This window comes from Gymnoscopelus braueri (genome assembly GCF_963280865.1).
Source record: "Gymnoscopelus braueri genome assembly, chromosome: 16".
Lineage (NCBI taxonomy): Eukaryota > Metazoa > Chordata > Actinopteri > Myctophiformes > Myctophidae > Gymnoscopelus > Gymnoscopelus braueri.
Window position 1 is genome coordinate 20224534 of NC_137616.1, and position 27093 is coordinate 20251626.

The 27093-nt window shown below is 42.2% G+C and overlaps 1 protein-coding gene across 2 annotated transcripts in view; it reads right to left on the reverse strand.

Moving 5' to 3' along the window:
• The window catches only part of jag2b (jagged canonical Notch ligand 2b), a 55364-nt gene that overhangs the window by 20833 nt on the left and 7438 nt on the right, over positions 1-27093 (reverse strand). For both annotated transcript variants that reach the window (XM_080453738.1, XM_080453737.1), the window contains exons 3-6: positions 10552-10606; positions 3858-4115; positions 3005-3065; positions 198-328 (exon numbers count right to left, since the gene is read on the reverse strand). In XM_080453738.1, coding sequence (XP_080309864.1) covers positions 198-328; positions 3005-3065; positions 3858-4115; positions 10552-10606 — 505 coding nt within the window. The remainder of the gene's footprint in view (positions 1-197; positions 329-3004; positions 3066-3857; positions 4116-10551; positions 10607-27093) is intronic.

The following is a 27093-nucleotide window of genomic DNA, read 5'->3' on the forward strand; positions in this document are numbered from 1 at the left end:
CCAGATTTTAACAAATTAAATTGCTTTTCTATTCTAAATTGAACAGAATTTTCTGAAATGTTTCTGGAAAAAGCCACTTGTGAGACTGTACTAAGGAAAATCATATTTGATAACTGGATGTTCTGTCTTGTAATTGAAATTTGATAAACAAAATGAAACCTAAAGCTATGTGCATGTGAAAGTGCGATTTCCCATACCTTTATCACAGAGCAGACCCCCCCAGTTCCTCTCACAGCTGCACTGCCAGGGCACGACACAGGTCCCGTGGACACAGCCTGGGTACGGCACGCAGTCATCACAGAACTGACCCTGCCAGCCATAGTTACACCTGTCCAAAACAACATGACCACGGTTAACATCATCTCCCATCAGAAAGAACTGTGAAGAGGCATTTAAGAATTGACTGTTTTGTATGTTTTGTAGGAGCTTTTTTTGTTAAGATGCCAGGAAGAAAAAGGGACAAAGTAAAACATGAATGAAATGGTCACAGCAGGATTTTATCCCGTGGCCGAAGATGAGAGTGCCATAGCTGCTAGAAGCCACTACAAATCAGCAGGTCCTTTTGGCATGGAACCATGTCTACAGAACCTGACCAGTGCCACAGATAAATAATAAACGTAAGGTAGAGCCCGCTGACTGTCCCCTCAATCACCTGCTTTGTAAACTGTCTATCGAGTACTTTTACATCTACAGAAATAAGTGCAACCCTAGTAACAAGGGTTACAGTTACCCATCGTTGCTCTACACAATAGTACCTGTTGGTGTTTGCACACTTGCTTTGTCTGCAATCCAACTATATCATGTTCTGCTGCTCTAATGTACTGTACTGCTGCACTCTCATGGGGGCTATAACCTGCCAAAAGCTTGTTGCCTAATTGTGCATAGCAATAGAATACTGTACATAAGAGATACGTATTCTAATGGGCTGGCCACACCAAGCACGTTAACTTGAATTATAATGATATTGCTTTAAAAGAAGAAAAAGAAAAACTAACTCAAGTGGATGGCAGAGTGCACGCCACAACTTTAAAAACTATATGAACAATACAGTTAAGAGTTAAAGTGATCGGTGTGGATGGCCCTTTAATGACTATGCTCCACTGTCCCACTGCATTAAATGGTAATAATAATAATAAAATATAATATATAAAGTATAATAAAATAACTAAACAAATTACAAAATGAAACAAAACTCCACACATCTACCCTTACATCACTCATCTGTCTGCTTGTCTATCCATGTATATCCATTCATCCATCCTTCCCAAGGCCTTGTGCAAACTAATCTTAGTCAAGAGTGACATTCCAGGGCATGAGGGGTTAAGAATACTTCCAGTGGCTCCTGTGTGAAGGGGTAGGAGGGTGGCATGCCGGTTCTGACAGCGTATGGCCAGGACCACTGTGGCATTATGTGTGTGTGTGTGTGTGTGTGTGGGTGTGGGTGTGGGGGTGTGTGTGTGTGTGTGTGTGTGTGTGTGTGTGTGTGTATGTGTATGTGTCCATGTATCTGACAGCACTCTTGCTATTCAAAGGCTGTGGTGTCGTCGGACCAGCTGTCTTGTCAATTGGCTATTTTGAGCCTGTGCTCTCTCGGAGACGGCACCGTCAGGCATGACGGGTGGCCCGACAGCACTACTTCGTTCTCCATGAGACGAGGCCTTCAAAACGATCCGTGTAAATTCTGTTGGTTGCAGGAGTGAGGGGTGGATTGGGGATGGGGGGGGGTTTGGGACATAGTAGACATACCCTTCCCACCATAGGCTATATGGTGGGAAGGGTATTGATGGTGGAACAGCTTGATGGTGATGTTAGCGAAAACGCTAATGGAACTTTAGCCATCATCACTGCATTTATTACTGGCTTGGCTAGAGGGTTGTTTGGAAACCTAAATGTAGAACTTGGTTCGCACTTCACACTTGCTGCCCAAATTAAAATTTTGGCAAATTTTGACGATGTCTGAATACACAAATCAGATCTAATCACCTGCAAAATAACAGTGAGGACAGTCAGTCCTAAATCAGCCGGAGCTCTTAATTAATCTCTTTGAACTTCTAAAGGTTGTGCACTGGGTTGATTGATTGGGCCATAGAAGTGTCAAACTCATTATGTGCTTGTTAGTGCTCTCTCTAATCAATTAATGTTCACTCTTTATTTTCCATTTTGCTTCTGTGGATGAGGCTGACAACTCCTAAGGACTAAAGCTGCTTCCCACTGTCCCAGGAGCACAATGTGTTGTGTGTGTAACTTAACTTAGGCATGCCTTGATTGGGGGAGGGGGGGGGGTATTTGCCGGTGATGAAGAGGTGCATCATATATCCCATATGTGGCCATTCAACAATCGCTTTAACCATCTGTTGTCATTTCCTTTTTAGGGCAAATGTACATCACACTGGGATATTCATTTCCTTTCCAATGCGCTGCCATTCAAAGGGAGGTGGGGGGACTGCAATGCGGAAGATGTGAGAGGGGGGGATGGGGAAGGGACGTGACGATTCCCGGCACGTTTTTGGTGGTGAAATGTACACACCGACACCTCCCTTTCCTCTGGCCCAGACGCAGCAAGCGGGATGAGATGCTTGGTATTCCGGAGGATTTTTCGGTGGGTAAAAATACGAGCAGGCATTGCCTTTTTCTCCTGAAGTGTCACGGAGATGTCCTCGCAGGAAGCGGAAGGCAGACACAACAACACGTTTTGCTTTGACAACGGAGGGTGCCTCCATTAGCACCCAGTGTCCCTTGTTAACTCGAAATCATTCAGCACTTCAATCACTTCCATCCTTGGTTCCCTATTACATTTTGCATAGATTTCAAACTAGTATTACTGTAAGTACTATGTATCTAAAAGGCTCCAGCTCTCATTGTCATGAAAACCTAGCACAATTAAGTGGGGAAAGTGATAAAGAATACAAATGCAAATATAAAAGTATTTCTTGGAACATCTCAAAAGCTTGCTGAAGATTAATTTGCTTCAACGTTAGATAGCAAAACTTTAAAGGGATCTTACTTGCATTCCCCGGGGACGGAGCATCCTCCGTGCAACAGGTTACAGCCTTGCTTGCATATCGCTGAGAGAGAGAGAAAGAAAGAGAGAGATTACATTTCCCTCATAAGAGAGAGAGGACAAATGCAGAAGAGGGGCGAGGTTACGAGGTGGTTGTAGGGGGTGCAAGAGGAGGAGAAGCTTGTTTGTTTGCTATAACTCTAACAAGTGTAACAAGACGTGAGAATTGATGGCCCCCCCTGTGACAGGGGGGCTGGGGGTGGGACAACTTTATAGCCAGCGTGTACTACATGACCCCCCCTCCTAAAAACAACCCAGCCTCTCTGCACTCTGCTCCTCTGTTCACCCCCAGTCCTCTAAGGTCAGCCAGGATGATTTATGAAAGGCCTCCCTCCATCCCCCATCCCACTCACAGTCATGCACTCACTAGCTGTCCCCAAGACATTGTCACTCACTAGCTGTCCCCGAGACATTCTCACACACACACTTTATTTAAGCCATTTTAAGTCCCCAATTTAACTCATTGTGTTCAAGGGGGTATTTGAAATTGGGTAATGTAATGTAATATCAAGTGAACTCAAGGGCTAAATGTTAACTTAAATAATAATAATGAACTCGGGGGGGGGACGGACATTTTAATGGTAGATATTCAATATTATTAATTGAAGTCATTTAGAGCGCATAAGCATCCTACTCCGTGTAGAGTGAGGTAAAAATGAAATTTCTAGAAAATGACTAACAAATATGTACAAGATAATTTAAACGTATGTTTTAGCAAGTCAATGACACTCAACATTTTGAGCGATAGTCAATCACTATACGTAGCTACAAACCCCAACATCGTCCATTAGCTTACCTGTTGTGCAGTCCTGGCCCATCCATCCTTCCAGACACACCCGGTTGCCCGACTGCTCGCAGCGATAGTGCCCAAAGTAGTCGTCTCGCGGCACGCACAGCTTGTTGCACTTGTTGCCATAGTAGTTCTCATTGCATCGCACACGAATGCGGTAGATGAGCCGCGCGACCGGCCCATCATGTGGGATGGTCTGCCAATGGTCTCCAGGATTTATCATACCCGTGTGGATGCTGCGTTCAATCAACAGCTCCCCATCAGCTGGAAAAAAGGGCGGGAAAGGTACAAGATTATTACTGTAATTTCTGCCAATGTACTTACTCATTTACAGACAGAACCCAACTAGTTCAACGCTGTTCAGGAAAAAGCTGGTGCTGGGTTGCATCTTAACAGAAATGTCTGCCTAAAAACCTTCCTTGCCACATTTGAATCTCTGACCACTGAATAACAATACCCACCAACCTCTAAAAACAAACACATGCCCAAGACTGAGAACGGTGTCCAACAAAAAGACCACCATGAATACAAACCGAGGGGGATGATCAGGCCAAGGTCCCATAGTGTAAAGCAGGCATTTACTTTGGTTCCTTGCAACTCCTCCTGACTAAACAAAATGATGCTGCACTGCATCTGTAAGCCAAATACCCAATCGCCCTTCACCATTAAAAAAGGTACAATGAAACGAGTAATAAAAAGCCTGCCCTTTTACACATACCAAAATCCTCCCTAGCAGCTTCCGGTTTCATTTCCATCACCGGGATGTGGTATATGACAATTATTTCTGTATATTTTTGTTGCATAATCTTACAATACAATATTATTATTTTTAATTAAAAGAAGTTTGGGAAAGAGGAACTGGGCACTAAACAGCAGCCGTTTTCTTATCAGCCCTGGCAGACACTGGTCATGCTGTCATCAAGCACCTAATTGAAGGCTTGTGCAACTATGGATATCCGATACTTTGTGGCTAAAAGTAGGCCCCATAACCAAGCATTTTGGACAATAAGGAATCCAAGGTAAGGTAACCCTGTAACCATAAAAAAATAATTTAAAAAGTGTAATAAACATTTTATAAATATATATATAAATTAATTTTGATCCAAACATTGCCATCTGATGGTAAAATGTAATCTAGCTCCATCTCAGTATTTTGACACAGAAAATCAGTACATGTAAATTGCTGCCATGGGAATAATAGCAGGGTGTTCTGCCTTTGAGAGCAGGTGCATCTGTTATCATGGGTGGGTACTGGAAGGACTCGGTTAAACATGGTGCATCTGCATGTCACAGGCTGCACATGGGTACTGGGAGGACTGGGATAAACGATATCTCGTAATGTGAACTATGCATTTAAAATTCAGCATTTGTAAAACGAGGCCCTTCATGTTGATAGTCACCACTCCAGCCACGGTCACCACCCCGCCACACCACACCACAATCTGTTCACGCCACTACTTCGACAACAGCTGGGCAAGTGTCTGAAAAACAGATTTCTGAACCGATTCTACCCAGCTACCATCACACTGTTGAACAATGCATGAACACCACCTGCCGCCAGGTTGTAATACTTCCCTCATGTTTGTCTAGTCTCCCTATGCTGGATTACCTTCCTTAGGTTTTTAACTATGTGAGATATGCGTTTTTTACCTTTCCTGTTGCACAAACTGGTCTATTCAACCGCACCTTAAGAACACTGTACCTTTTTTTTAATATGATGCTAATGTTTCTAAAAGAACTTGTACACACCTGCATATGCAAATGTTCTAAACATTTCCCAACACTTTTTTCTCTCTACACCAAATCTCAAATAGGCAACAACAATATGCCGTGTTGCAATGCTTTATGAGCATGTAGATATTTTTGCCAAATGTTTGTCAATTATGACATGCCCGGAATAGGCACGCTAGGGTTCATTGTGGTTAAGCCTCTCTGTGTCAGCAGCGCTGCTTGGTTTCTATGGGGCAGGAGGACGCAGGTAGCTACCATCTAGCCTCTCGTGCACCAACACTCACATTAGACATTCAGGTTTTCCTCGGTGAGGCCAACGGTCAACGCCAGCCTCCACAAAGAAAGCAATCTTTATCACAGTGGGATCAGAGCCGTCAAACAATCTCTGTGGAAATGGGGGGCCCGCGATTTCCTTTACCCTGCCGCTTTTGGGCTGCAATGCGTCGTGCGCGCGCCAACACACACAAGCACACACGCACCTTCCTCTGCAGAGCACCGACACAATGTCAGACAGAATTAAGCAACAATAACAGAAATAACTCCCGGCAGTTTCCAGATAGAGAACAATGGGCTCCGGGCCCGAGGCGGGCCCTGCTGCCGTGGTGTCTAAACACGGAGCCCGGCCGTACAGTCCTCCCCACTTCCTGCTCGATAAACACAAGGCAAACAGCCGGTTGGTTTTCCTGAGGACATGGGGGGGCCATACTGGAGGACATGACGCTGGAAGGGAGGGAATTGCACAGAAACACTAATAACTGCTTGTGAATGCTGAGACACAGGTGACAGTTGGACTTATGACTTTATGTTCTTCTGTATGGTGTGTCGGCTGTGGAACAAGCCAAACAGCTTCTTTAGTTAATTGACACCATGTTTCAGTCAAGGACCTTCTTCAGACATGCCTGCAGAATAAGCCATTACATAAATTCTGTATTGAGAAAGTGAAGTCAGGTGTTTTTGGATAGACAGAGATCTACGTCAATGGCGGTGAACGGTTGGATTTGAAATGACGGAGACAATAAAAATAAAAATTCCAAAAATATCAGATCTACAAGCTCACAGGGTGTTGCGATGCAATGTGTTGTGAGCATGTAGATCTGCCATTTCTGAATCCGGACACATTGGCCAAACCGATATAAATCGGCAAGACCCTAAAAAAAACTAAAAAAGTAATCCAGTTCATTAAAATTCTGCCAATCTCATTTGTTTATCCAAACCTTGGAGGTAACAATTAAATAAATACAGCCCTACCTTTTAAGTCATGTCCTAAATACTGCGTAGAGCCCACAGAGCACATGGCTCTAAACAGTCAAATCCAGGGTGTTAATTTAACTCTGAGAGTGTACAAATGGACAGTTTGTACACTCCCGAGTTAAATGAACACTCACTAAACAGGATTTTACTGTGTGGTGATGAGCGAGGGGGTTAACCTCCAGCCCTGTGTCAAGCCTTGTTTCACTGTCTGCCAACAACACTGACAACTGTTTCAGACTTGAATTGTTTGAATAGCTGCTCCATCCCATGTTAACATAATAGTCACAGTTGTTGTCACTTAATGATGTAGCTCTTTGAGCAGATTTGCAAATTAATGACAGACGTCCTACTGGTAACGTGTTGAGACAAGGACAACACATTTATTTGCATAGATTTGCATAACACTTTTCTATAAAAAAAAATGTACACAGTGCACTACACAGCTAATTTATTTATTATTAGTAGTAGTAATAGTAGTAAAATACCACAATTCACATTGATAACATAATATTATGATATGGCACATACTGTAAAAAGAAGTGCACATGGGAAGATAATTTTGTTCTTCCATGTTGCCACCCAAAAGCAAGCAAGCGGTAAATTAACATGTTTTAACTGGGGTGACAGTGGCTCAGGAGGTAGAGAGGCAGCTTGGGGATCAGAAGGTTCCTGGTTCAATCCCCGGCTAACCCTGCGTTAGTGTGAAAGTGTCCTTGAGCAAAACCCCTAACTGCTCCTGAGCAGGTTGGTGCCTTGCATGGTTTCCTCTGCCTTTGGTGTGTGAATGTGTGTGAATGGGTGAAATGAATGCACATTGTAAAGCGCTTTGGATAAAAGCCATGTCATGGAATTTTACGTTTTGGGGCATTAGTCAAAATAAGTCACTATATTAAATACCATTTTGATTTCTTTGTACTTTCTTGTACCGCCTTCAGAAATAAAGTCAAGTATTTGAAGTGAGGGAAATTGTAGTATTTTGTGTACCACATTACTACACATTTTGTTCCATGACACTACACTGTTGTAGATGACAGGACAGACGTACATTACAACTCAGACATTATATAATGTTCAAGTATAAGCAGATCAAGAATTGGCCAGTATTTTGCCATGAGCCACACTGGAATCTAAAACATATCGGGCCTAATTCACAAGACATGTGTATGATCAGATTTGATACTTTTTTTTATTGATGAGAAATTACAAATAACATATCACCATGTCAAGACAATGACAGAACATAAACAGATTCTAGATTTGATACTAAACATGCGTTTCCTGAAGCATAGATTAGTCTGATTCATAATCATTCGTTCAGCTGAATTTGTTCGATTATGTGGATCACACCAGATGTCACAATGAAGAGCTCTTCTTGTGTGGAAATGATCTCAGCCATGCCTCTAGCAAGAGGTTGTCTGTAGGTCTATTTCCACATCAAAAAAATGTACTACTCCATTCATTGACTTATCACTTGGTATGTTCATTAAACAAAACTGTTGATAGCCAACACCTCACACAAACACGTTATGACTTTGATGCCAGTTCTTCTGACCTATGACCACTATGACCTTTTGTGTTAACCATTTAAACCCAAGGCAACTCTCCCACGGGATCAAGTTCGTCAGGAGAAGGCGCGCAACTCAAGGGGAGTCTTGAGGTGTAGTCTCTTACAATTTAACTGGGTGCAAATTCTTGAAGATACACAGTGAAAGGATTATCCGCACGCTCTCTCTCTCTCTCTTTAGTTTATGTTCTTTTTATTGGAGATTTGCACAGCAGCAGCAGTCTACCTAGAGACGGGTTTTGGCACGTCGGCCTTCCTTAGTGTTTCAAACCATTTAAACCATTCATTACTTGGTCCCTTCTTTTTCTACAAACTCATGATCACTGAATTCTGGCCTATTACAACATGCTCAGAGCAGGGATGCTACGGTTTATGTGGTAAATAAAATATTTGACATTTATGCAAGATAAACATAGCATGGCTCCAAATCTCCATAAAGAAGACAAGACGGAACCTGAGAGAAACACTTGGAGACAGTCTGTTTTAGTGAGAATAATTTGCATAAAGAAGAGTAAAGTATTTCTCAGATCTTAAAATAAAAATCGAATCATGTGGATCTTCAGATAGACATGGGAATGGTGTGGCTCCATTGTGGCTCTCAGACTTCCAGTGGCTAGCCTGTGACTTTAATTGTCTATGACGCACCTACTGTATGACTTACTCCATGACTTCGATATTTATTAAAAAATGATGGTGACTGGTCCAGCAGTTTCAGTTTGTGAGATTATCTTGGAAATAGAGACCGACCCTCTTATAGACGGCTAGCATCCTGCAGAGCCACGGTGTAAAAACCTTGCGCCCAAAGTCAAGGTATGAAACTTGCAACACACTTGATGGCTCTGAGGACGTATGGGATTCTACCCCAGAGTGCCATGAATTCCCCACTTGTCAGTCGTAGGGTCGTCAGCTTGAACTACGACCTGACAGGACACTCACAAAGTCAAACATGTTCCCTTGTCATCCTCCACAGGAGTTGAAAGGAGTCTTTGTTTCACAAGATTATGTCCCTTGAACCCATGACATCAAGGCTGAAGTCAGCTGATGGTTGTGACATAATGCTAGTCTTCTCTAGTCTTTGAACGAGGTGCAATACTGAAAGTAACCTGCCTGAGCTTCAAAGCATTTGAAAGTAACTTTCTTGTGCAATCTGGTAAAAAATATATTTAACTTTTCCCTAATCTCACTCATAACCAAAAATGTTATCCAGCTGCTATGGTGAAAAAGTACCTGCTGAATACTCACGTCAAGAAGGGAATTACAACCAAAGCTAAGCTGGCAAACAATATCAACAATTCCAAAAGACAATTGATGGAACGGTTCAATGCAGACGTAGGAGGGTAGATTTGGGCTACAGAGTTCATTCAAAAAACCCTGTGATGTCATGTCTAGCTCACTTCCATTGTCCATATTAGTGGAAGTGCTTTTGATGTTATGGACAAAACAGGACATGATGAGCTCATGTAAACAAGCAGTGAGTTTACATGAGTTGAGTTTACACACACACACACACACACACACACACACACACACACACACACACACGAACGAGGTACATGACAGTCATCAACCGTGCCCCAATATCCACAGATCAAAGTAAAATGCACACATTGAGACACCATTATCCTACATTCCACACCAGGCCTCTCTTCCTCACAGACTAGGTGATTGCTCTAACGGGAAGAAAGGGTTCTACAGGAGTCCGCCCAAGGGACATAGCCAAAGGAAAACAGGATACAGCTGGGGAGCGTTGACGGTCGGAGACGACACCGGCTCAGAATTAAGTCTATCATCATATAAGGAGTCTTGGTCCAGTCAGTGGGTTATAACATTTACCAACTCATGCCTTGGAATCCCGCTCGTGCAACGGTTTAATTTGCATTTCAAATTTGCAATGTTTTCCCGAACATTCTATGGGTGTGGTGGCGACGTGGCGTAATCCCAATCTCTGAAAGATTGTTTTGAAAAAATAAACTAACAGTAATGATAAACAATAATACAACCATCTGAGTTTAACAAAATGGATACAGTGACTAATGCCTCATTAACTTGACACATTACTACGACCAATATTGACACAAAATAACGTTGTGTCTACAGTATGTGAAACTTTTAATAGCACTGATGGTAGCTGAACTCAAGTGTGCTTGTACTCACTGTTGCGTGTGGTGTTGTCCCAATCCCAGGCCTCTACGATCAGTGTATATGCCCTCTAGAGAGAGAAAAATAAAAAGGGGAAGAATAAGTCAGGTGTACACAGCGCACACACGCATGAAAATACATTTACTAACAAAGACACAAAACAAATGCAGAATTTATCCTATGGTCACCACTGCATGTACATACTATTCCATGGCAAGGACCAGCAAATAAACAATCGCAATAGTGCAATGCACATCTAATCTCACCCAGGCGCTGGACAAACAGCGATTCAACAGAAAACAATAAATATAATAATAATGCAATAATGGAAATATATCAGTGTTGCAGACTATATTGTTTTCCCAAATAGCCATCGCCTCTGGCTGTTTTTATAGTGAAATGGCTTAGAAAAAAGAAAATGTCAAAATCTGTACTCCTGTGCTCCAGGATTTCACTTTCTGCTATGGCAAGCACCTTGCAAGAACAGGGTTGTTCACCCTGCATCTTTCTTTTCTAGGATGAAATCCTAACAGGATTTAGTTTCCCCCTCTTACCTACAGCTCTACCGTCACTCTTAAAGTCAAACGGCAAACAGTGGACTTCCCCAATTTCCTTTAGGAAAAAGACACCTCAGGTGCTATGACATAATGCCCTTTAAAGATGGTCGCTTCACCCCTAAGCACACAGCCACCTCACACAGCTAATATCAGCAATCACTGAGGTATGTCAGATGGAAGAGAGGGATCACCTCGCTTTTACACTTCACTGGAGGATTCATTCATGTTGGTCTGACCGCCATTCAGCCCTTCAACTTCTGCTTACACTCCTTGGGATATTTGTGGAACACAAATAAGAAATGGACAGGAAAGGATGAAGAGGAAGGAAGTGAGAGATGGTCAAAGGAAGGAAGGACAGAAGGTTTAGAGGAGACAAAGTTGGCCTTTGATCGTTTCCTCAAGCAACCGTGTTATGTCTCTGCTCTCGAGTCACTGGTGGCCATTGAAATACAGCTTTATAAGTTATAACTAAAATATAGTTATCTGGATTAGTTAATTCAACACCTTAATACTTAATATTTCATGTCCTACTGCTGCATTGCTAAGCGTATAGGGTGAAACGATTAGCCTAATTTGAATATTCTCCTTATAGATCGACTGCAAAAAAAAATTAATCATTTATTTTCTTATTTACAGTACTACCAATTTATGGTCTAAGTAATCGCATAGATGAATCGCATGATGGGAACAAATTAACAGATTCAATCAATTACAACGTTAGTTGCAGCCCTAATCCTGTGCATGCAGTTGCATGATTGGTTTTATTTTCAGGTATTGATAAATTGTAGCTATTGTGGAACCAAACCTATAGCTGCATGCATACTTTAGATGTACGGGGTCAAAGTTTTATGGTCGTCACATACACTGGTGGTTTGGGTTTGCGACACCCACTTTTTAAAACAAACCATCTATTCTGGGTGGAAATCACAACCATGAGGTAAGTATTCTAATCCCATATTGTTAAAGAGCAACATCATCGATTTTTTAAATCCTATTAAAAATGATTATGAGAATGGAATGGCAAAACGTGATTTTTGTCCAGTAATTCAGCATTTGTTGTCTCACATCACCGCTTGTGCTGATTCATTGAAGGATCAGTAATCAAAAGAGAATTAAAAGCCTTTCCAGTGGGGATCCCCTTCTTTTGTCCATGTTTGCGATGATGCAACAAAATTTAGTAAGTAGTGTGCAGCGCACATCTGACACCAGTTTGACCACACACAGCTGAGGCTTGACGACCAAGCTAACCAGAGGCGCAGGGGTAATCTAGCTGGCCTGCTGCTGGGCAACCAGCTGACCTAAATAGCACTCATTACGTCACCAGTGTTTCAGTGGCAGCCACGCTGTGACTGCATATGACCTCTAATGTAGTGTCATTGATATGACATTGACACAGGACCGGTTGTAGAAAAAGCTTAAGACGAGTGTTTGGGATATGGATAGCTTTGACAGAAAGGGAGGGAGAATCTCTGATTGCAGCACGGGGGACTGTAATACATCGGTGTGTTGTTGATCTGGGCGAGCAAGTTGGTTGGTTGGGTGGCCGGCCACTGCTGGGCTGTGGGATTAAGTGGGCTTGTCTGGCAGTGGGTGGTGGTGGGTGGGAGGGAGGGAGGGAGGGAGGGCAGGCGGGATGGGGTGTTGTTGTGGAAGACCAGGTTAGAGAAGAGAACGGTAGGCACCGTGTTAGACGAACCATTTCAGGGAAGCCAAGAAGAGACTGGCCATTGCCCGCGCTGGAGAGAAGTGATGGTTAAGACTGGGAAGAAAAGAGGAGAAGTGAGGAAGGAAACAGAGGGACAGGGCTAGATGTGCATAGGAAACAACAGACAAACAGCCTTTTGGCTTCACGACACAAGGTTGTGTGGCCATTTCTTGCTGCTGACAGTGTGAAAACTGCATTCCGCCCACCCGTCCCATCAGACGCACAACAGATGCAGCATCACCAAAGATGGATTATTTGACATGAACGCGGATCATCCAACGACATGCATTGCGGCTTCTGACCTTTCCACTCCCCCCCCCCCCCTCACCCTCCCTCCCCTCCTGTTGTAGGGCGGGCACCCCCGTCTGATCGTGTGAGTGGGTGGGTGTGTATGTTTCTGTGTGGTCACACGTGAAAGAGAAGCCAGTGGTGTGCGTGTGCGCACAGGCGGTGGGTGTCTTGCCATGAAACTATTATTTGCCATCCTGTTGTCAGCCAGCTTTTTAATTCCTGTGACACATTCAGCATAATATGTATGAGTGCAATGCAGAATCTTCTGCACCTAAATCTGTGTGTGTCTGATAGAGCCCGACCGATATATGGGTTTGGCCAATATTAGCTATTGTTCGACGTCATCGGCAATTATGCAGTTGGTGTGTCCCGATTCTTAACCACTTTCAAACTGATGCCCCAATTTTGGGCATGTCATTAAAGGCAAACTTTTTCAAAACAAATAGGAATTAAATAATTAATTGTACAAAATATCAGTAAAAACATCGGTATTCGGTGGTCTAGGACTCTAAAATCGGACCCAAAAATATGGCATCGATCAGGCTCTAGTGTCTGATGGGTTTGACTGAGGCCACAGGCCAGTCTGGTTTCCCACCGACCAGCACAGTCTGTGATTAGCTGGATTAAGTGACAGCTGCCCAAATGACTGGAGCTAGATAGATGGATAAATGGGGGGAGGGAAGAGAAGAGGCTACCAAACAAAGACCCTCGTCTCCCACACACCATAACATACACCCCCCCCCCCCCCTTCATTCAATAAGCAGTGCAGGGTTGAGTTAGTTTGAGCAAGCAGGAATACATGCGCACAATCACCGTAGACCAGCTAAAAAGCCAGTTCATGTCTATATGCTACACTGATTAATTTATAATTCAGACATTCAGCAGACTGCAGTTAAAGATATTGATTTAAAGATATTAAATACAAGCAAATCAATCCAACACCCACGCATGCCTTGATGGAATGCACCAATCAAAACTGTGACCCAGGGTCCTTGGGGATGTACGCTGTCAGAGTCAAATCTCCCAAACTCTGGCAAGCCCTTCCCCTAATGGATTACAGGATTTACTCAAAGAAATCCCTGTCAAGCTGCGATGAGGGGACTGGCTATAGCCTATGTTTACATATCACATGTGACTTTGTGTAATTGCGTATGTGTGTCTGTTTTATGATGCAATCATGCGCCATGTGGCCATCAGAATTTACACCAGCCCTCGCCAAGAAGCAGAACACAAGGACAAGAATGTTGTCTTGGGTAAAAAGAAAAGAAAAGACTGGTGTGATTGGAACAGAGATTTGTCACTCAGGACTGTACTGGTGAAGGAGGCTGGTGGGATGGTGGGGAGTGGACAGTGGGCTGGGCGTCTGGGGAGAGCCACAGGTGCAGGTTCCCACGCCAGATGAAGGGGCGGTGGTGGGGAGAGGGGTGGGGGCTACTGGTTGTAGAGAGGGGGATTGGAAGGTAGCCATTTAAATTAAAGGACTGGGAACTGAGTGAGGTTGCAATGGGAAGTGGAAGCTGGGGTGGCCTGGGGTCAGTAGGGCTACTAATCTACACTTCTTTTCAGAGGTTTCAAATGTGCGTGTGCGTGTGCGTGCGTGTGCGTGCGTGTGTGTGTCTGTGTGTGTGCATTTGCTTTCTAAGAAATAAGGCAGATATGCGTTCCAAGCCTACATTTAAGTGAGTCAGCATAAAGCTGTGCATACTTGACTTTTAAAATGCCTCATAAGTCATTGATAAGCCCCATCAATCCAGCTTATTAGGAGACTACCAAGACACCATTTTGTTGCCATTCGTTATGGTGATATTTAATAAAATTTCAATACTTATTCGGAGTCACAGAAACATAGAAAATGACTATACAAGAATTCCTCATATCACTTGGAAACATCACAATAAATATTTTTGTTTTGGCCATGTGCCAGTTAAAGGACATGGGGAATTACTACTGAATTACTGAACAACTGAAAGCAAATTATGTACATGATACACCCATTTATAACACCAGTCAGTCACCCAACACGAGGTGGACCGAGCTCGGGACATTGAACCCCCAACAACCTTCTGGAAGATGGAGGCGAGTCGGTTACCCAGAGTAGCAACCCGTCTGCCAGGCACACCTTTCCGTTTGGTTTTGACAGCCCCTGAGGGGCTGAAGAAGCAGTCAGAGAACTAGAGACAAAAAAGGCGGAGCACAGAGGAGACACCAACTGAGTCACCAAGCAATGTCCTGCCAGGTTGCAGACAAAAAATAAAACAAATATTGGTATTCTATTAATAGGCTGAATACATTTCGTTCCTTCAAGCTATGAGCCACTCTGTCATCTTGTGGTGACCCAGAGTTCCTTCTCGTGGACTTTGTTAATCTGGCTGTGCATGCAACTCAACGACACTGAGTTTTATGCAGCTCAAAATGTATGAGTTTTATGTTACGTGTGGATCAATCTGGGAACCCATCGCCAAATAAAAAGGAAAAACAGCGCCCTTTGCTGTTTTTTACTTATTAATTTGGCTCTGGGCGGAGCTGGACGGACGACCCGTGCTCAGGGAAACCGGGGTTTTGGTCTGCCTTCAGCCTTTCACTTCCGTTGGTGCAACTATGTTTTCATTCCCACTAACAATATTTCTCCACGGAACACTAACACCATTTCTCCCAAAGAACATGGATCGTTTTGTTTATAAGCCCACTTGTTTCTATGATGAAAGAACAATTTAAAATTGCTTCGAGGACGCTATTGTTAAATGAGTTTCGGTTTGTTTCCAGTGGGGAACGAACGGCACACACTAAATCCTGCCCACTACATTTGATTGGGTAAAGCGCGGCCTGCTTCCTGATCTGATGGCACGCCCACTTGTAGCCAATGTGCACGGGTTGTCAACACGGCTACCGACAGATTCAAGCGCAGTACAGAATCTGTTCTTGAGAGATTACGTGTGGATAGTTTACTTCCTACATTGCAATTTAGGCGAAAGGACAGCTTCCCAAAGGAGAGATATTTTCTATGGTCTGTACTAGGCTTGGGTGATACACGATAAGATCTCCAGGGGGCGCTGTGGGGGGTGATATATAGTAAAGATTTACAGTGTTTCCTCTAGGTTTACCACTTGGGGTGTTGTAAAGCAATAACGAGGCCAGAAATGTATTAGGGTGGGCCTTGACAATACAGGGTGGGCACTAGTTCAACAATAGACGTAGGCTACATAGTTTGAGGGACACTAACAACATTCATTCAGATAAATAATAATCTCATGTTTCTTCACCTTAAATGATTGAGATAGCACTAATCTTAACGCCATGGTATTCTAATTGGACCTTCAATATGGATATCCATTTTGACCTCTCCACACACAAAAGCACACCCATAAGCACCACTTTAATGTGCTAGCGACTCCTTTCAACAAATGATGCATTATTCAACTTGTTCTCTGTTTAATTGATTCAATGGTCCCCCTACCCTCAGATTTATGGCCGTCTGTACTGTATGGAAAAAGTCTCTGTGTGTGTGTATTTTGATGGTCAAACAGGCTTGGCTCAGATCTTTCCATTCTCTATATCCATTCTTAATACATTTTTGCTCATTTAAAATCTCTGGGACTTTTCATGTGGTTGCTTTTTGGTGCCCATGCATCTGTGTGATTATGAGCTATATGGAGTGTGGTGACTTGTGTCTTAGGTGACTGGCTGTGTTCTTTTTTTAATGTTTTCTTTTTTTACTGATGGTGTTGATGAACTATGGAACTCGAGGAACCCCCCCCCCCTGTATGTCTATGACAGTTGCTGTCTGTGAAAAAATAATAATCAATAGCGGTGGTACGCTTATGTGATATTTGTAGTCATTGGGCTAAAACACCAGCATGTTCTTTGAATCACTTTCAACTTGGCATCCCTACATTGGGAATGTTGTTTTAGGCAAAAACATTGACTTTCAAAAACTTTCACTGTAAAAATGGCAGATCTACAAGCTCACAACACGCCACATCACGACGCATTGTGAGCATTTACTGTAGTTTGGCTCTTTTCTCTGTTCATCGTACAACACAGTATATGGGGCATATATGTGGTTAAGATGTCTTTCACACAATGATACCACTAGCCAACTCTTTCCCCCTTGTCAATGGGAAACGCACTGAACGTCCTCTATCCTCCACCCCTTACCACACTCGGCTCCATGGGGAGTTCCAGTGACAGCTCCTGATTTATTGCCCTCTGCAGGACATAAGGTCGTCTCGATTCATCCCATGGCCAGTAATCGCTGCATGTAATCTTCATTAATCTGGGATGTCAATCCCAGCTTTTGGTTTTACTGGGGCTAGATCTATAGAGTACCGAAATCTGACGTCAAAAAACACGCCTCCAGGTTCATGAAGATTCTTTTCCCATTCAACATCCCATGACTTTTTTATAGTCATGTAATATAACAACTGTGTTGGGGGAAAAGATGGGGGAACAATGAGTCTGGTAATTTTACTCATGTGGTTATGAAGCATCAACTTATCAAGTACAAATGTATCCAAAGTAATACAATAAAAGGCTGCCTACAAATCAAATTCTCAAGCTTAGAAACTACTACATCTCCCATTACACACACGGTCACTGCACAGTGCCACCAGCACATTAATCTGCGTCACGTCATGTTGCATTGGATATCTTTCTTTAATGTAGGAGAGCATTATCAATTCTCACCGATTACAAATCTCAGTGATGTGCTTCAGTGGGGTCAGTGAATAATGTGATTTCCTACAGTACTTTTCTAGCGGTACTGAATTAATTACATTTCTCCCCAAAACAGTATTGACGCTTGCCATCTCCATGCATGCTCATATATGGGCATATCGGTCGGATCGGCCGTTCTGGACAACAGAGTATCCGACAGACTAGACTCCTCTGCGATATGTGCACAACGTTTGAAGTCGATCGGTCAGACAGTTCTCGACTGAGATAAGTAAAGGACAGATAGATGCACTCGCATACATTCACATACGCAGAGATATCTAGCATTGTACACACATACGCAGAGATATCATAGCATTTAGAGTAGGAGAAGCATGTGTGCAAATCCATCCATATGGGCATACTGATGACATCCTGGCATAAGGGACGAGGACAGACAGATACAGAGATCTACATACAGTAGGGGCATACAAGTGACACAGGCAGGCAGACAGACGGATACAGAGATCTCCATATATGGGATAAAAGGGATACAGACAGACGGGTACTATGACAATGGGTACAACGGGTATTGCATAATCGGGTGGGGAATACATTCCCAACTTGCACCCTTCCCGAGGAGTAGAGCTAAACATCATCAACGATACAGAGCCACCTTCCTGACAGAACTGCCGGAAAAAAATCTTCATGACCCAGGGGGCATGCAACACTCAAAATTGTTATTAGCTTCAGCTGTGTTTACCAATCAAATTGGCAGCAATATTTCCTTCTTCTTTTTACCACTTAAGATAGAGAGAATAGAACCAGCATCAGTACTGGAAGAAGTAGCCTACTCTTTTTTACTTCAGTAAAATAGCAATAAGACAAAATAGAAATACTAAAGTAAAAGGCCTGTTTTCAAAACTTTTACTGGAGTACAAGGTATTTGCATCAAAATATACAGTAAAAGTACAAAGTTCCTTCAAATCTGTCAAACCTTTTCAAAAATAGCAGATCTACAATCTCACACTGCGTACCATTATGACATTTACATAATTGTATTTAATCCAAAATTGTATTATAATTTTTTGTCTCCGCCAGGCCGAAGGCGATTTTTGCACATTTTTGATATTACTCCTACAGATTTTGTTTAAACATCACCCAAATCGGTACACATTAAGTCATGTGATCAAGACGGATCTGTCCGATTTTTCATATTACATCCTTTTTGGCTAAGATTGGCCTCTAAAGTTTGCAGGAGTGGCTCGTTTTGAACAAAATGCCTAAAATCATGTCTGATTGCCGTGAAACTTTGCATGCACATCCCACCAATCAACATATTGTGTCTGTGCAATAACTTAATCAACATTAATCCCTCAACTTCTACAGATTCCACTCACCTGTATAATGACTGAATTCCTAACATTGCTGGCCCACGATAACTATACTGTAGGTTATCAACGTAAGTAACCCTGGTTATTTGAAAAATACGAGCGAGATGTCTCGCTATGGGAGAGCGCCCCGTGATCACGCCAGGGGGCACTCTCCCATAGCTAGACATTGAGTGAGTATTTTGAATAAATATAGAGTCAATGTGGGGGTCTGTGTCATGAAGTACTACTGAAGCATAGAGTTACTGAGTAATGTACAGTTAAACCAAGAGAAGCAAGCGCATGCAATGCTTGGTTCATCAAGCTTTGCAGAACCATACACTACAAACATTAGGTTGGAAAACAATGTTAGCCCCTTGCTGTGGCATTTGTCACCTAGCATGCTAAGTAACAATGACAGATTGTCTGATTCAAAGGTTGCTGCACCACATTAGAGCAGAACGCCCCACTCATCTCATCTGAAGCTAGGCCCCCTCAGGGATAGATCTATGGTCTTCTGTCTAATGGCTAATGGGAGAATGGCTTCACCCTGTGCACTCTCTAGGAAGAATGACCCAGTGGTCTGCTGCACCAGTTAGGCCAGTGGTTATATCAAACATTTCCATATCAAGGACCCCCAAATTGATATGCATTTGACCATGGTCACAATTGTTAAGATTTTGTGCCAGGGAACCGCATAAGAGTAGTTTTGTGAACATTTTCTTATATGCAAAAAAAAATTGTTTCAACAATTTCACATTTTGCCAGGGACCCCCTTGAACCCCCTCAAGAACCCCTGGACCCCACTTTGAGAACCAGTGAGTTAACCATCAATTGAGTGCCATCTGTATTATATTGCAGAGAGCTCTCTTCACATGGTGAACGAAATAGTAGACCCAAGAGGTCTCCTCTTCACTTGGTGAACAAACGTCTTTTGATGTTAGATACGGATGTCTACCACCCCACACTGCAGCAGCAGCAGACAGCAGGTCAGGGCTCCCTTAAATAAGTCCAGTATGCGCTCCTCCATTTAACCAGGATTTTCTGCAGCACTTTAAACTTTAACAGTTGTTGGTCACCTTGACTGAAATATTCCTGCAAATATGTATATTTAATTTGGATCAAACTGTCCCCAGAGTTTCAAAGTTGGATACAGTGATCTAAACAACATCCATAGCCAAAAAGAGTAACTACAGCAGTAGAGAGGTGATGCATGGACCTGCGAGGTGCATTTTAGTTTACACTGTACTCTTTAGAATGGATGAATGTCTGTGACTCAATCAGGGTCCCAAATTAACAGCCGCTAGTAGAGATCATGTGACAATAAATAGATTTTCAATTACATTTTTGCTTAGTGCTCTAATTGAATTTAAAAATAGAATGCTATAGAGCACCGAAGTCCTGACGTGACTCGTTCATCCCCAGGTTTGCGGAAGTAATTTCTCTATGGAGAATAACATTGGGTCATCTTAGAATCGTCTCATATAAGAATTGTGGTCCAAAAATAAACACAGCGTGTCGGCGTTATTGTCAGGGAGGGGGTTCTGTATCGTTTATGATAGTCAGTCACTTATATTTGATACAGTCTGTTTCTGGCGAAAATGTAACTAATTCGGCGGAAGTAACATTAGCGTTTTCTCACCGTCAGTTGATGCTTCATATCCATAAGAGTCAACACGCCGGGGTCATTTGTTTATTTTTGGAACACAGTTCTTATTTGACGCGATATTAAATACGTCTATGGGATTCAGAACGGGGGTGGAAAACTGCGAACCAGGTAGACAAACAAAGGATGTGTAAATGACGTCAGACTTCGGCGGTCTATTATACTTTTAATAGCCTAATCAAAGCTCTTTACTGTTTTCCAAAATAGCCAATTCAAATGTTCAAAATAAAGAAATAAAATACAGTGGCTGCCGTTTTCCAAACATCTGATCTGTACTTCTGTGTGAGTGCACGCCTTCTGGTCGTATTAGCACTTACAGGAGTTTCGTTTTGCTCAAGTTGCTGCTGCTGGCATCTTGTGAGTATGTGATGATGTGGGATAATTTTAACAAGCTAGATAAAAGAACAGTGAAGTGCGAAATATGCAGCGTAAACCGTAAAAACCCTACTCGGTCACATCCATAGCCACTTTGACTGCATTTGCAGTCGTGAAACTGCAAAAGGAACCCAGTATAACCAAATGCAGGTAAATGTAATCTTTAGTGAGTAAAGTATGGAGACCATCCACACTCTGGCCGATAGGAAAAAATCTTTCCTAAACTACTAATGTAGATCTGCAGTGCTGTGTGTCATTGTGCATACTACTACTATAATTGCCTCAGTCATCAAACTGCACAATTCTTGATCGATGCAAAGCTTAAATATTGATCCAGATCATAATTCTATTGGAAAATACGATGTTATTCAATGAAAATATATTTTTTTACATGAAAACCCCACAGTTGTCTGAGCTGTTTTAGCTTCTCAACTGGAAGTCTGCAAGGTTTCCCTGTGTTTAACTTGAATAAAGGGCCATTCACACCGAGCACTATAACTATAACTATATCATTCACCATTGTATTTTTTTTTATAGTTGGTGTGAACTCTGCCATCCACTTGAATTAGATTTTTTTTTAAAACTATTTTTATAGTGATAGTTATAGTACTCAGTGTGAATGGCCCTTAAAGCAGCACCATGGACAGCAATCATGAAGAATTTGCAGCTTACGTGGCGGTTGCCTCTACTAGGCCTTTTTGGGGACCATTGCACCAAAAAATAAAATAAAGAATTAACCGTTTAACTGTTAGTATTAGCGGTTACTATTTCTTAACAGTTACCTGAACAGCCGTAATACGCTAGTGTAAATACATGTGTACTTGATATACTCCCAACAAAATAACAACAATAAGTCATTTTGTCATTTGTCAGAATGGTATTACTTGACAACAAGATACCGTGTCTAGATATCACATGGCCACTCTTCTACCTTGAGTTAGGTCCAACACACACAAGGAATTACTCCAGCAATAGAACCTCCATGGCCTGTGTCAGATGTCACCGGACAGCGGTGTGCCGTTATCGGACACTCTCCTGAGACTTATCCCCACCTCCAACCACTATGCTAGTGACCCCTCTTGTTAACAAGCTGCTCTTGTTGGGGCTCGATTTTCAACAGCCACTATAGAGTAGCTGGTTTAATGCTGTGCTACAGTGAGACAATAAGACACAAGACAGACACATTTCCACCTGGTGGAAAGCATCTTCGCATACACTTAGGGCCCATAAAACATTACAAGAGAAAATTAATTCACCTCCTGGCATGGTGTGAGGAAATGGGTTCTGAGAGCAGTTGGAGACAAGAGGACAGTGCAATAACTTGACTGTGCTGTGTTGTGGAGGTGTGGCTCTGGACACAGTAGCTTACTGGGGGCCCTGTGCCAAAGAGATGTCGCGCTGAACGCAAGGCACTTGGCTGGTATGCACTCCAACTGTGTGTACACACACATGGCCCATTGAGCATGCTGCTGCTATGCCAACAGGGTCATTAAGCATGCATTTGCAATACAACAAACTCCTCCCCTCCAGGAGCCAATTAACCAGCATGAGCCGAGTTTGCAATCTGATATGCAAAACAAACACCTTACCATGCACACGCACAAACAAACAAACGACATAAATGCCATTGCAAGTGACTCATTATGCCCAACTAGAGAAACATTTTTTATTGCGGACAAAGCCATCACAACCAAATCATGAACCAACAGGAGTCTTTTGATAGAAGACAGGAGATAGTGAGTCATATGTATATGCTAACCTACCAAACAACTACAATGATAATAATGTGAGCAGACCACAGTAAAAATATTAATATGGATTCAAATAGAGCATTTATACTAGATATTTCTTAAGGATTAAATATAAGAACATAAAACAAGTTAAAATATTTGGATCACGTGTCCATCATAATCTGAGAATATTCAAATAGAACTGCAGGTTTAAAAAAAGAAAGAAAAGAAGAACAAAATGAGAGTAATATTATTTTTTTTTTAATCCAACTACGATCAGAGTTATACAAGTAGTTTAACTCCTCAGTACATTGCGTGCATCAGGGGTGGGCAACAGAGAGAGAGCTGTGACCTGAGCAGAGAATTAACTTACCTGCTCTGCAAGCCATTAATCGTTTCTTCTCATCCCGAATACTTATTTTATCATCCCCAAACGCCTAGTCTTATGTGCTTTAGACACCCCTTATGGTACTTTTATGGTTAGCCTACGCAACTACATAATCAACTGTTCATGCATCTCGTTCAGCCTTTAGTTGAACGAGATGCATGGTTTGGTTGGTTTATTTATTCTCTGTAATATTACACCACACAAAGCTTGTAGCTCTATCGATAGCTTGTCACCTTCCGTCCTGACTAGCACTTTCTACTTTCTGTTCTTTTTGGCAAGTAACACCTCTGCATGATGGAGCAGATAAATGATGCTTTAGGAAACTATAGATAAACGCAGTAACAGTGCGGTGCAGCTGTGTTAATGATGCTTTAGGAAACTAGAGATAAACGCAGTAATAGTGCGGTGCAGCTGTGTTAATGATGCTTTAGGAAACTATAGATAAACGCAGTAACAGTGCGGTGCAGCTGTGTTAAAGTGGTGGAAAGATGTGCCGAGTTACATTAACAGGTGTAGTGATCATGGATGTATCTGTAAACACGCAGGTGATGTGTATTACATTATGGCCAATTCATTTAACATTTGGCACGAGAAATATAATCTTGTTGGCCATGTAGTCCGGCCAAGAAAATGCCGAGTGGAAACCCTGATCCCACTATAACCTGTGTCCTCTCGACTCCGTATGCACACACACAACTTAACTGTCACACAATCTCTCACCAGTAAAATGTTTTTCCAGCAAATCTCTTAAAACATTTTTATGAAGCATTTTGTTTCCAAAATTAGAAATACCAGTAGATTACTGGCTTTACACGCAAGTGGGGAAGTAGTTTAGCTAGTGCAGCAATAGTCCTTCAACATGAATGGGTTAGCCTTACTCCTGATGTAAAGCAGCAGGTAACCTGGCTGTTAAATCTTTAACCGCCAGAGTGTGTACATTAAAAAACTCACCCACTGTCAGAGATTTTGCAATTTTCTTACCTTTTCAAGTAGTCACAGAATATTTATTCACTATATGAATAATGGGACTTCCAGTAAAGTCCCATTATTACATTATTATTACAAACAAGTTCAAGAGTACTAGTGACAATTTGACTGGTCATGTAACAGCACCTGCACAGTGCACACAATTAATTAATTAACAGAATGCCATGGGCCACAAAACACATGCAGCTTTAACAAACACAACATAATAAAAATTAAAAAAAAGATCCCATTGGTGAAATAACTTTCCCCCTTGAACAGAATGGAACATATTCCACACACACAACTATATATCATGAACAAAACATCAAATCGCTTCCAAATTGTAATCGCATGAGGGGCCTCTATAGAGCGTACCTCCAAAAGCGATTTCATGTCTGCCCTGAGCTGTTCTAAAGTCCAGCACAGTGACAGTTATTTCCTTCCCATTTAGAGAGTGCATTATTCTGATGCACGCCTAGTAGTAGCCTACGTACTGTTCCTGTAGGCAGGTTCACAACATGTGCATCTGTGCCAGATTATCTACATGCATCGGGCGAGTGCCCATTGACACCAGCCAATTTGCAGAGCTGAAAATGTTAATTGTTTGTGTGCTCAGAATGAAACGATAACCACCAGATAAACCATTTTTTAAGAACTTGATTTTCATTATTCCCATGAATAAGAAATAAGAAAACTAACTAACTGCTGTCTTTGCACGGAGACAAGCAGTGAGGAGAGATGGATTGCCAAGGCGGCTGTAGCTTAGTATGGTGATCAGGTGGTCCCCAGTTTGCCTCCTGGCACCAGTCTGTGTCAAAGTGTCCCTGAGCATTGAGACACTTAACCCCTAACTGCATTACAGCACATTACAACTGTGCTGCCTATAATATACAAAAATAAGATTTTCACATAGCTGTGACAAGTACTGAGTACACAGTAAAAACCTCAGTGTCAATTTTACTCAGAGAGTCTACAAATGTAACCAAATGCACCCATGAGCTTCCTCGGCTATGGGACATGAGGTGAAATAAGAAACTTTTGGCTGTCCATAGCAGACCTTTAGCTAAAAGCTCTCATTGCGGCATCTTGTATGCGTGTAGATTGGTTGGACTTTGGCGTTAACATAAGATATGATTTGACTCAGAAAACTGCCCAGGTTGTCTGCTGTGAAAACATTTCCACATCTCTAGAATATGTTTAATATACCTCTCGTCATGCAAGAATGTTGTGAACCCATTATTGGCTTGCTTTAACCCTCTCTGTTCAACGGACAGCTTTAACAGTCATCATCAATATCAATTTTGGAGCTCCAATGCAGAGATGCATGGGAAGAGGCATCTGTCATGCTTTAGGTGGTGTGTAAATAAAGAACATTACTGAGAATTAGCATGTAATTATTAATTACATGCGTATCTGTCTACATTACATGTCTCCTCCAACCGAATTTATCATTTACATATATTTGAGCCATGGCTGATGCACACTTAAGGGAATGGGAGAAGACAATGATTGGTCTAATTTATGTTATGCCCAAAACACACCCATGACTAATTCAGACTAAATACAACCCCTTTGCACCTCGTGTCGAGATCTGCGCTGAGAAAACATGCAGTTTAACTAACAAAATTGGAGGTGGATGGATACTCATTTGCCCCTTGTTTCAGACCATGCGTCACCTTGTGCCATAGATCATCTAAATAGGGTCCTTACTATTTATAAACTGATATTTTATATTGCTCTAAGGCCAATGTCTTCCTTCAGGATTGTCCACCTGCAGGGAAGGCTTTTAGAGACCTAAAAACAAATAGTGGAAATGCTGTCACAGAGTTAACCCTTTGTTCTATAATTTAAACAGTTATGTGGCAATATAGGACAATCAAGATTCATTCTTTTTTTTATGCGACGTGACAATCAAGATTAATTATTTTTTTTATGCGACGTGACAATCAAGATTCACTCTTTTTTTTATGCGACATGACAATCAAGATTCATTATTTTTTTCATGTGACGCGACACTTGCTTCTATCATGGCACTATAAGTAGATGCAACTCGTACACATGCCTGATCATTCTGAGACAGTCAATGGAAACCTAGTTAGCATTGCACTTTGGTTCGGAAATAACCACAGCAAGCTGAGGATGAAAACCTCAACCATTTCCTCATTGTGTGGAAGGAGCTTTATCTTACAGCTACAGACAACTGCAGGCCACCCTGTAACCGCATGACAATAATAATAAAGCACAATTACCAGTCGCTGTAGAGAACATTCATTCAATGTGCAACACTGTCCTGTGACAAAGTATAATTGGGCTTAAACGGTTTCTGCTTGCAAATCTTTGTATGAACTAGGCTTAAGACATGTTAACATCCCACCTCCACCTGAGAGTTCAAACATCAAGCACCAATTAACACACAGCCAGAGACGCAGCACATTTGAAAGCGCAAGCCTGTTATGACTCATTACCTTGGGGAGTTCTGGCTGTTGATTTGCCTAGATCAACTAATTGCAAAATCAATAGTGAGGACAGCTGAGTATATGTGAAGCTTGAGTACATTTTGCCTTAAATATTCCTTGCAGGCACCTTTTGATGGGCCTCATTCACAAAACTTTAAGTGGTGGTAAAGTACCTGCCCACCACCGCGGAGACTATGCAGACAACCAGGCTTTTTTTTACTCAGCAAGTCATCCTGGGAAGCAGTAGTAGAGGGCCTCTCTGAGGACATGAACATCTTCATACCTGAAGAACTGGCGCCTCACGCTCAGTGTTGAGAAGACCATAGCAACAACGTTCCACCTCTACAACAAGGAAGCAACCAGCTAAATTCCCAGGCTCCCAGCCCTCCCTGACATATCTCAG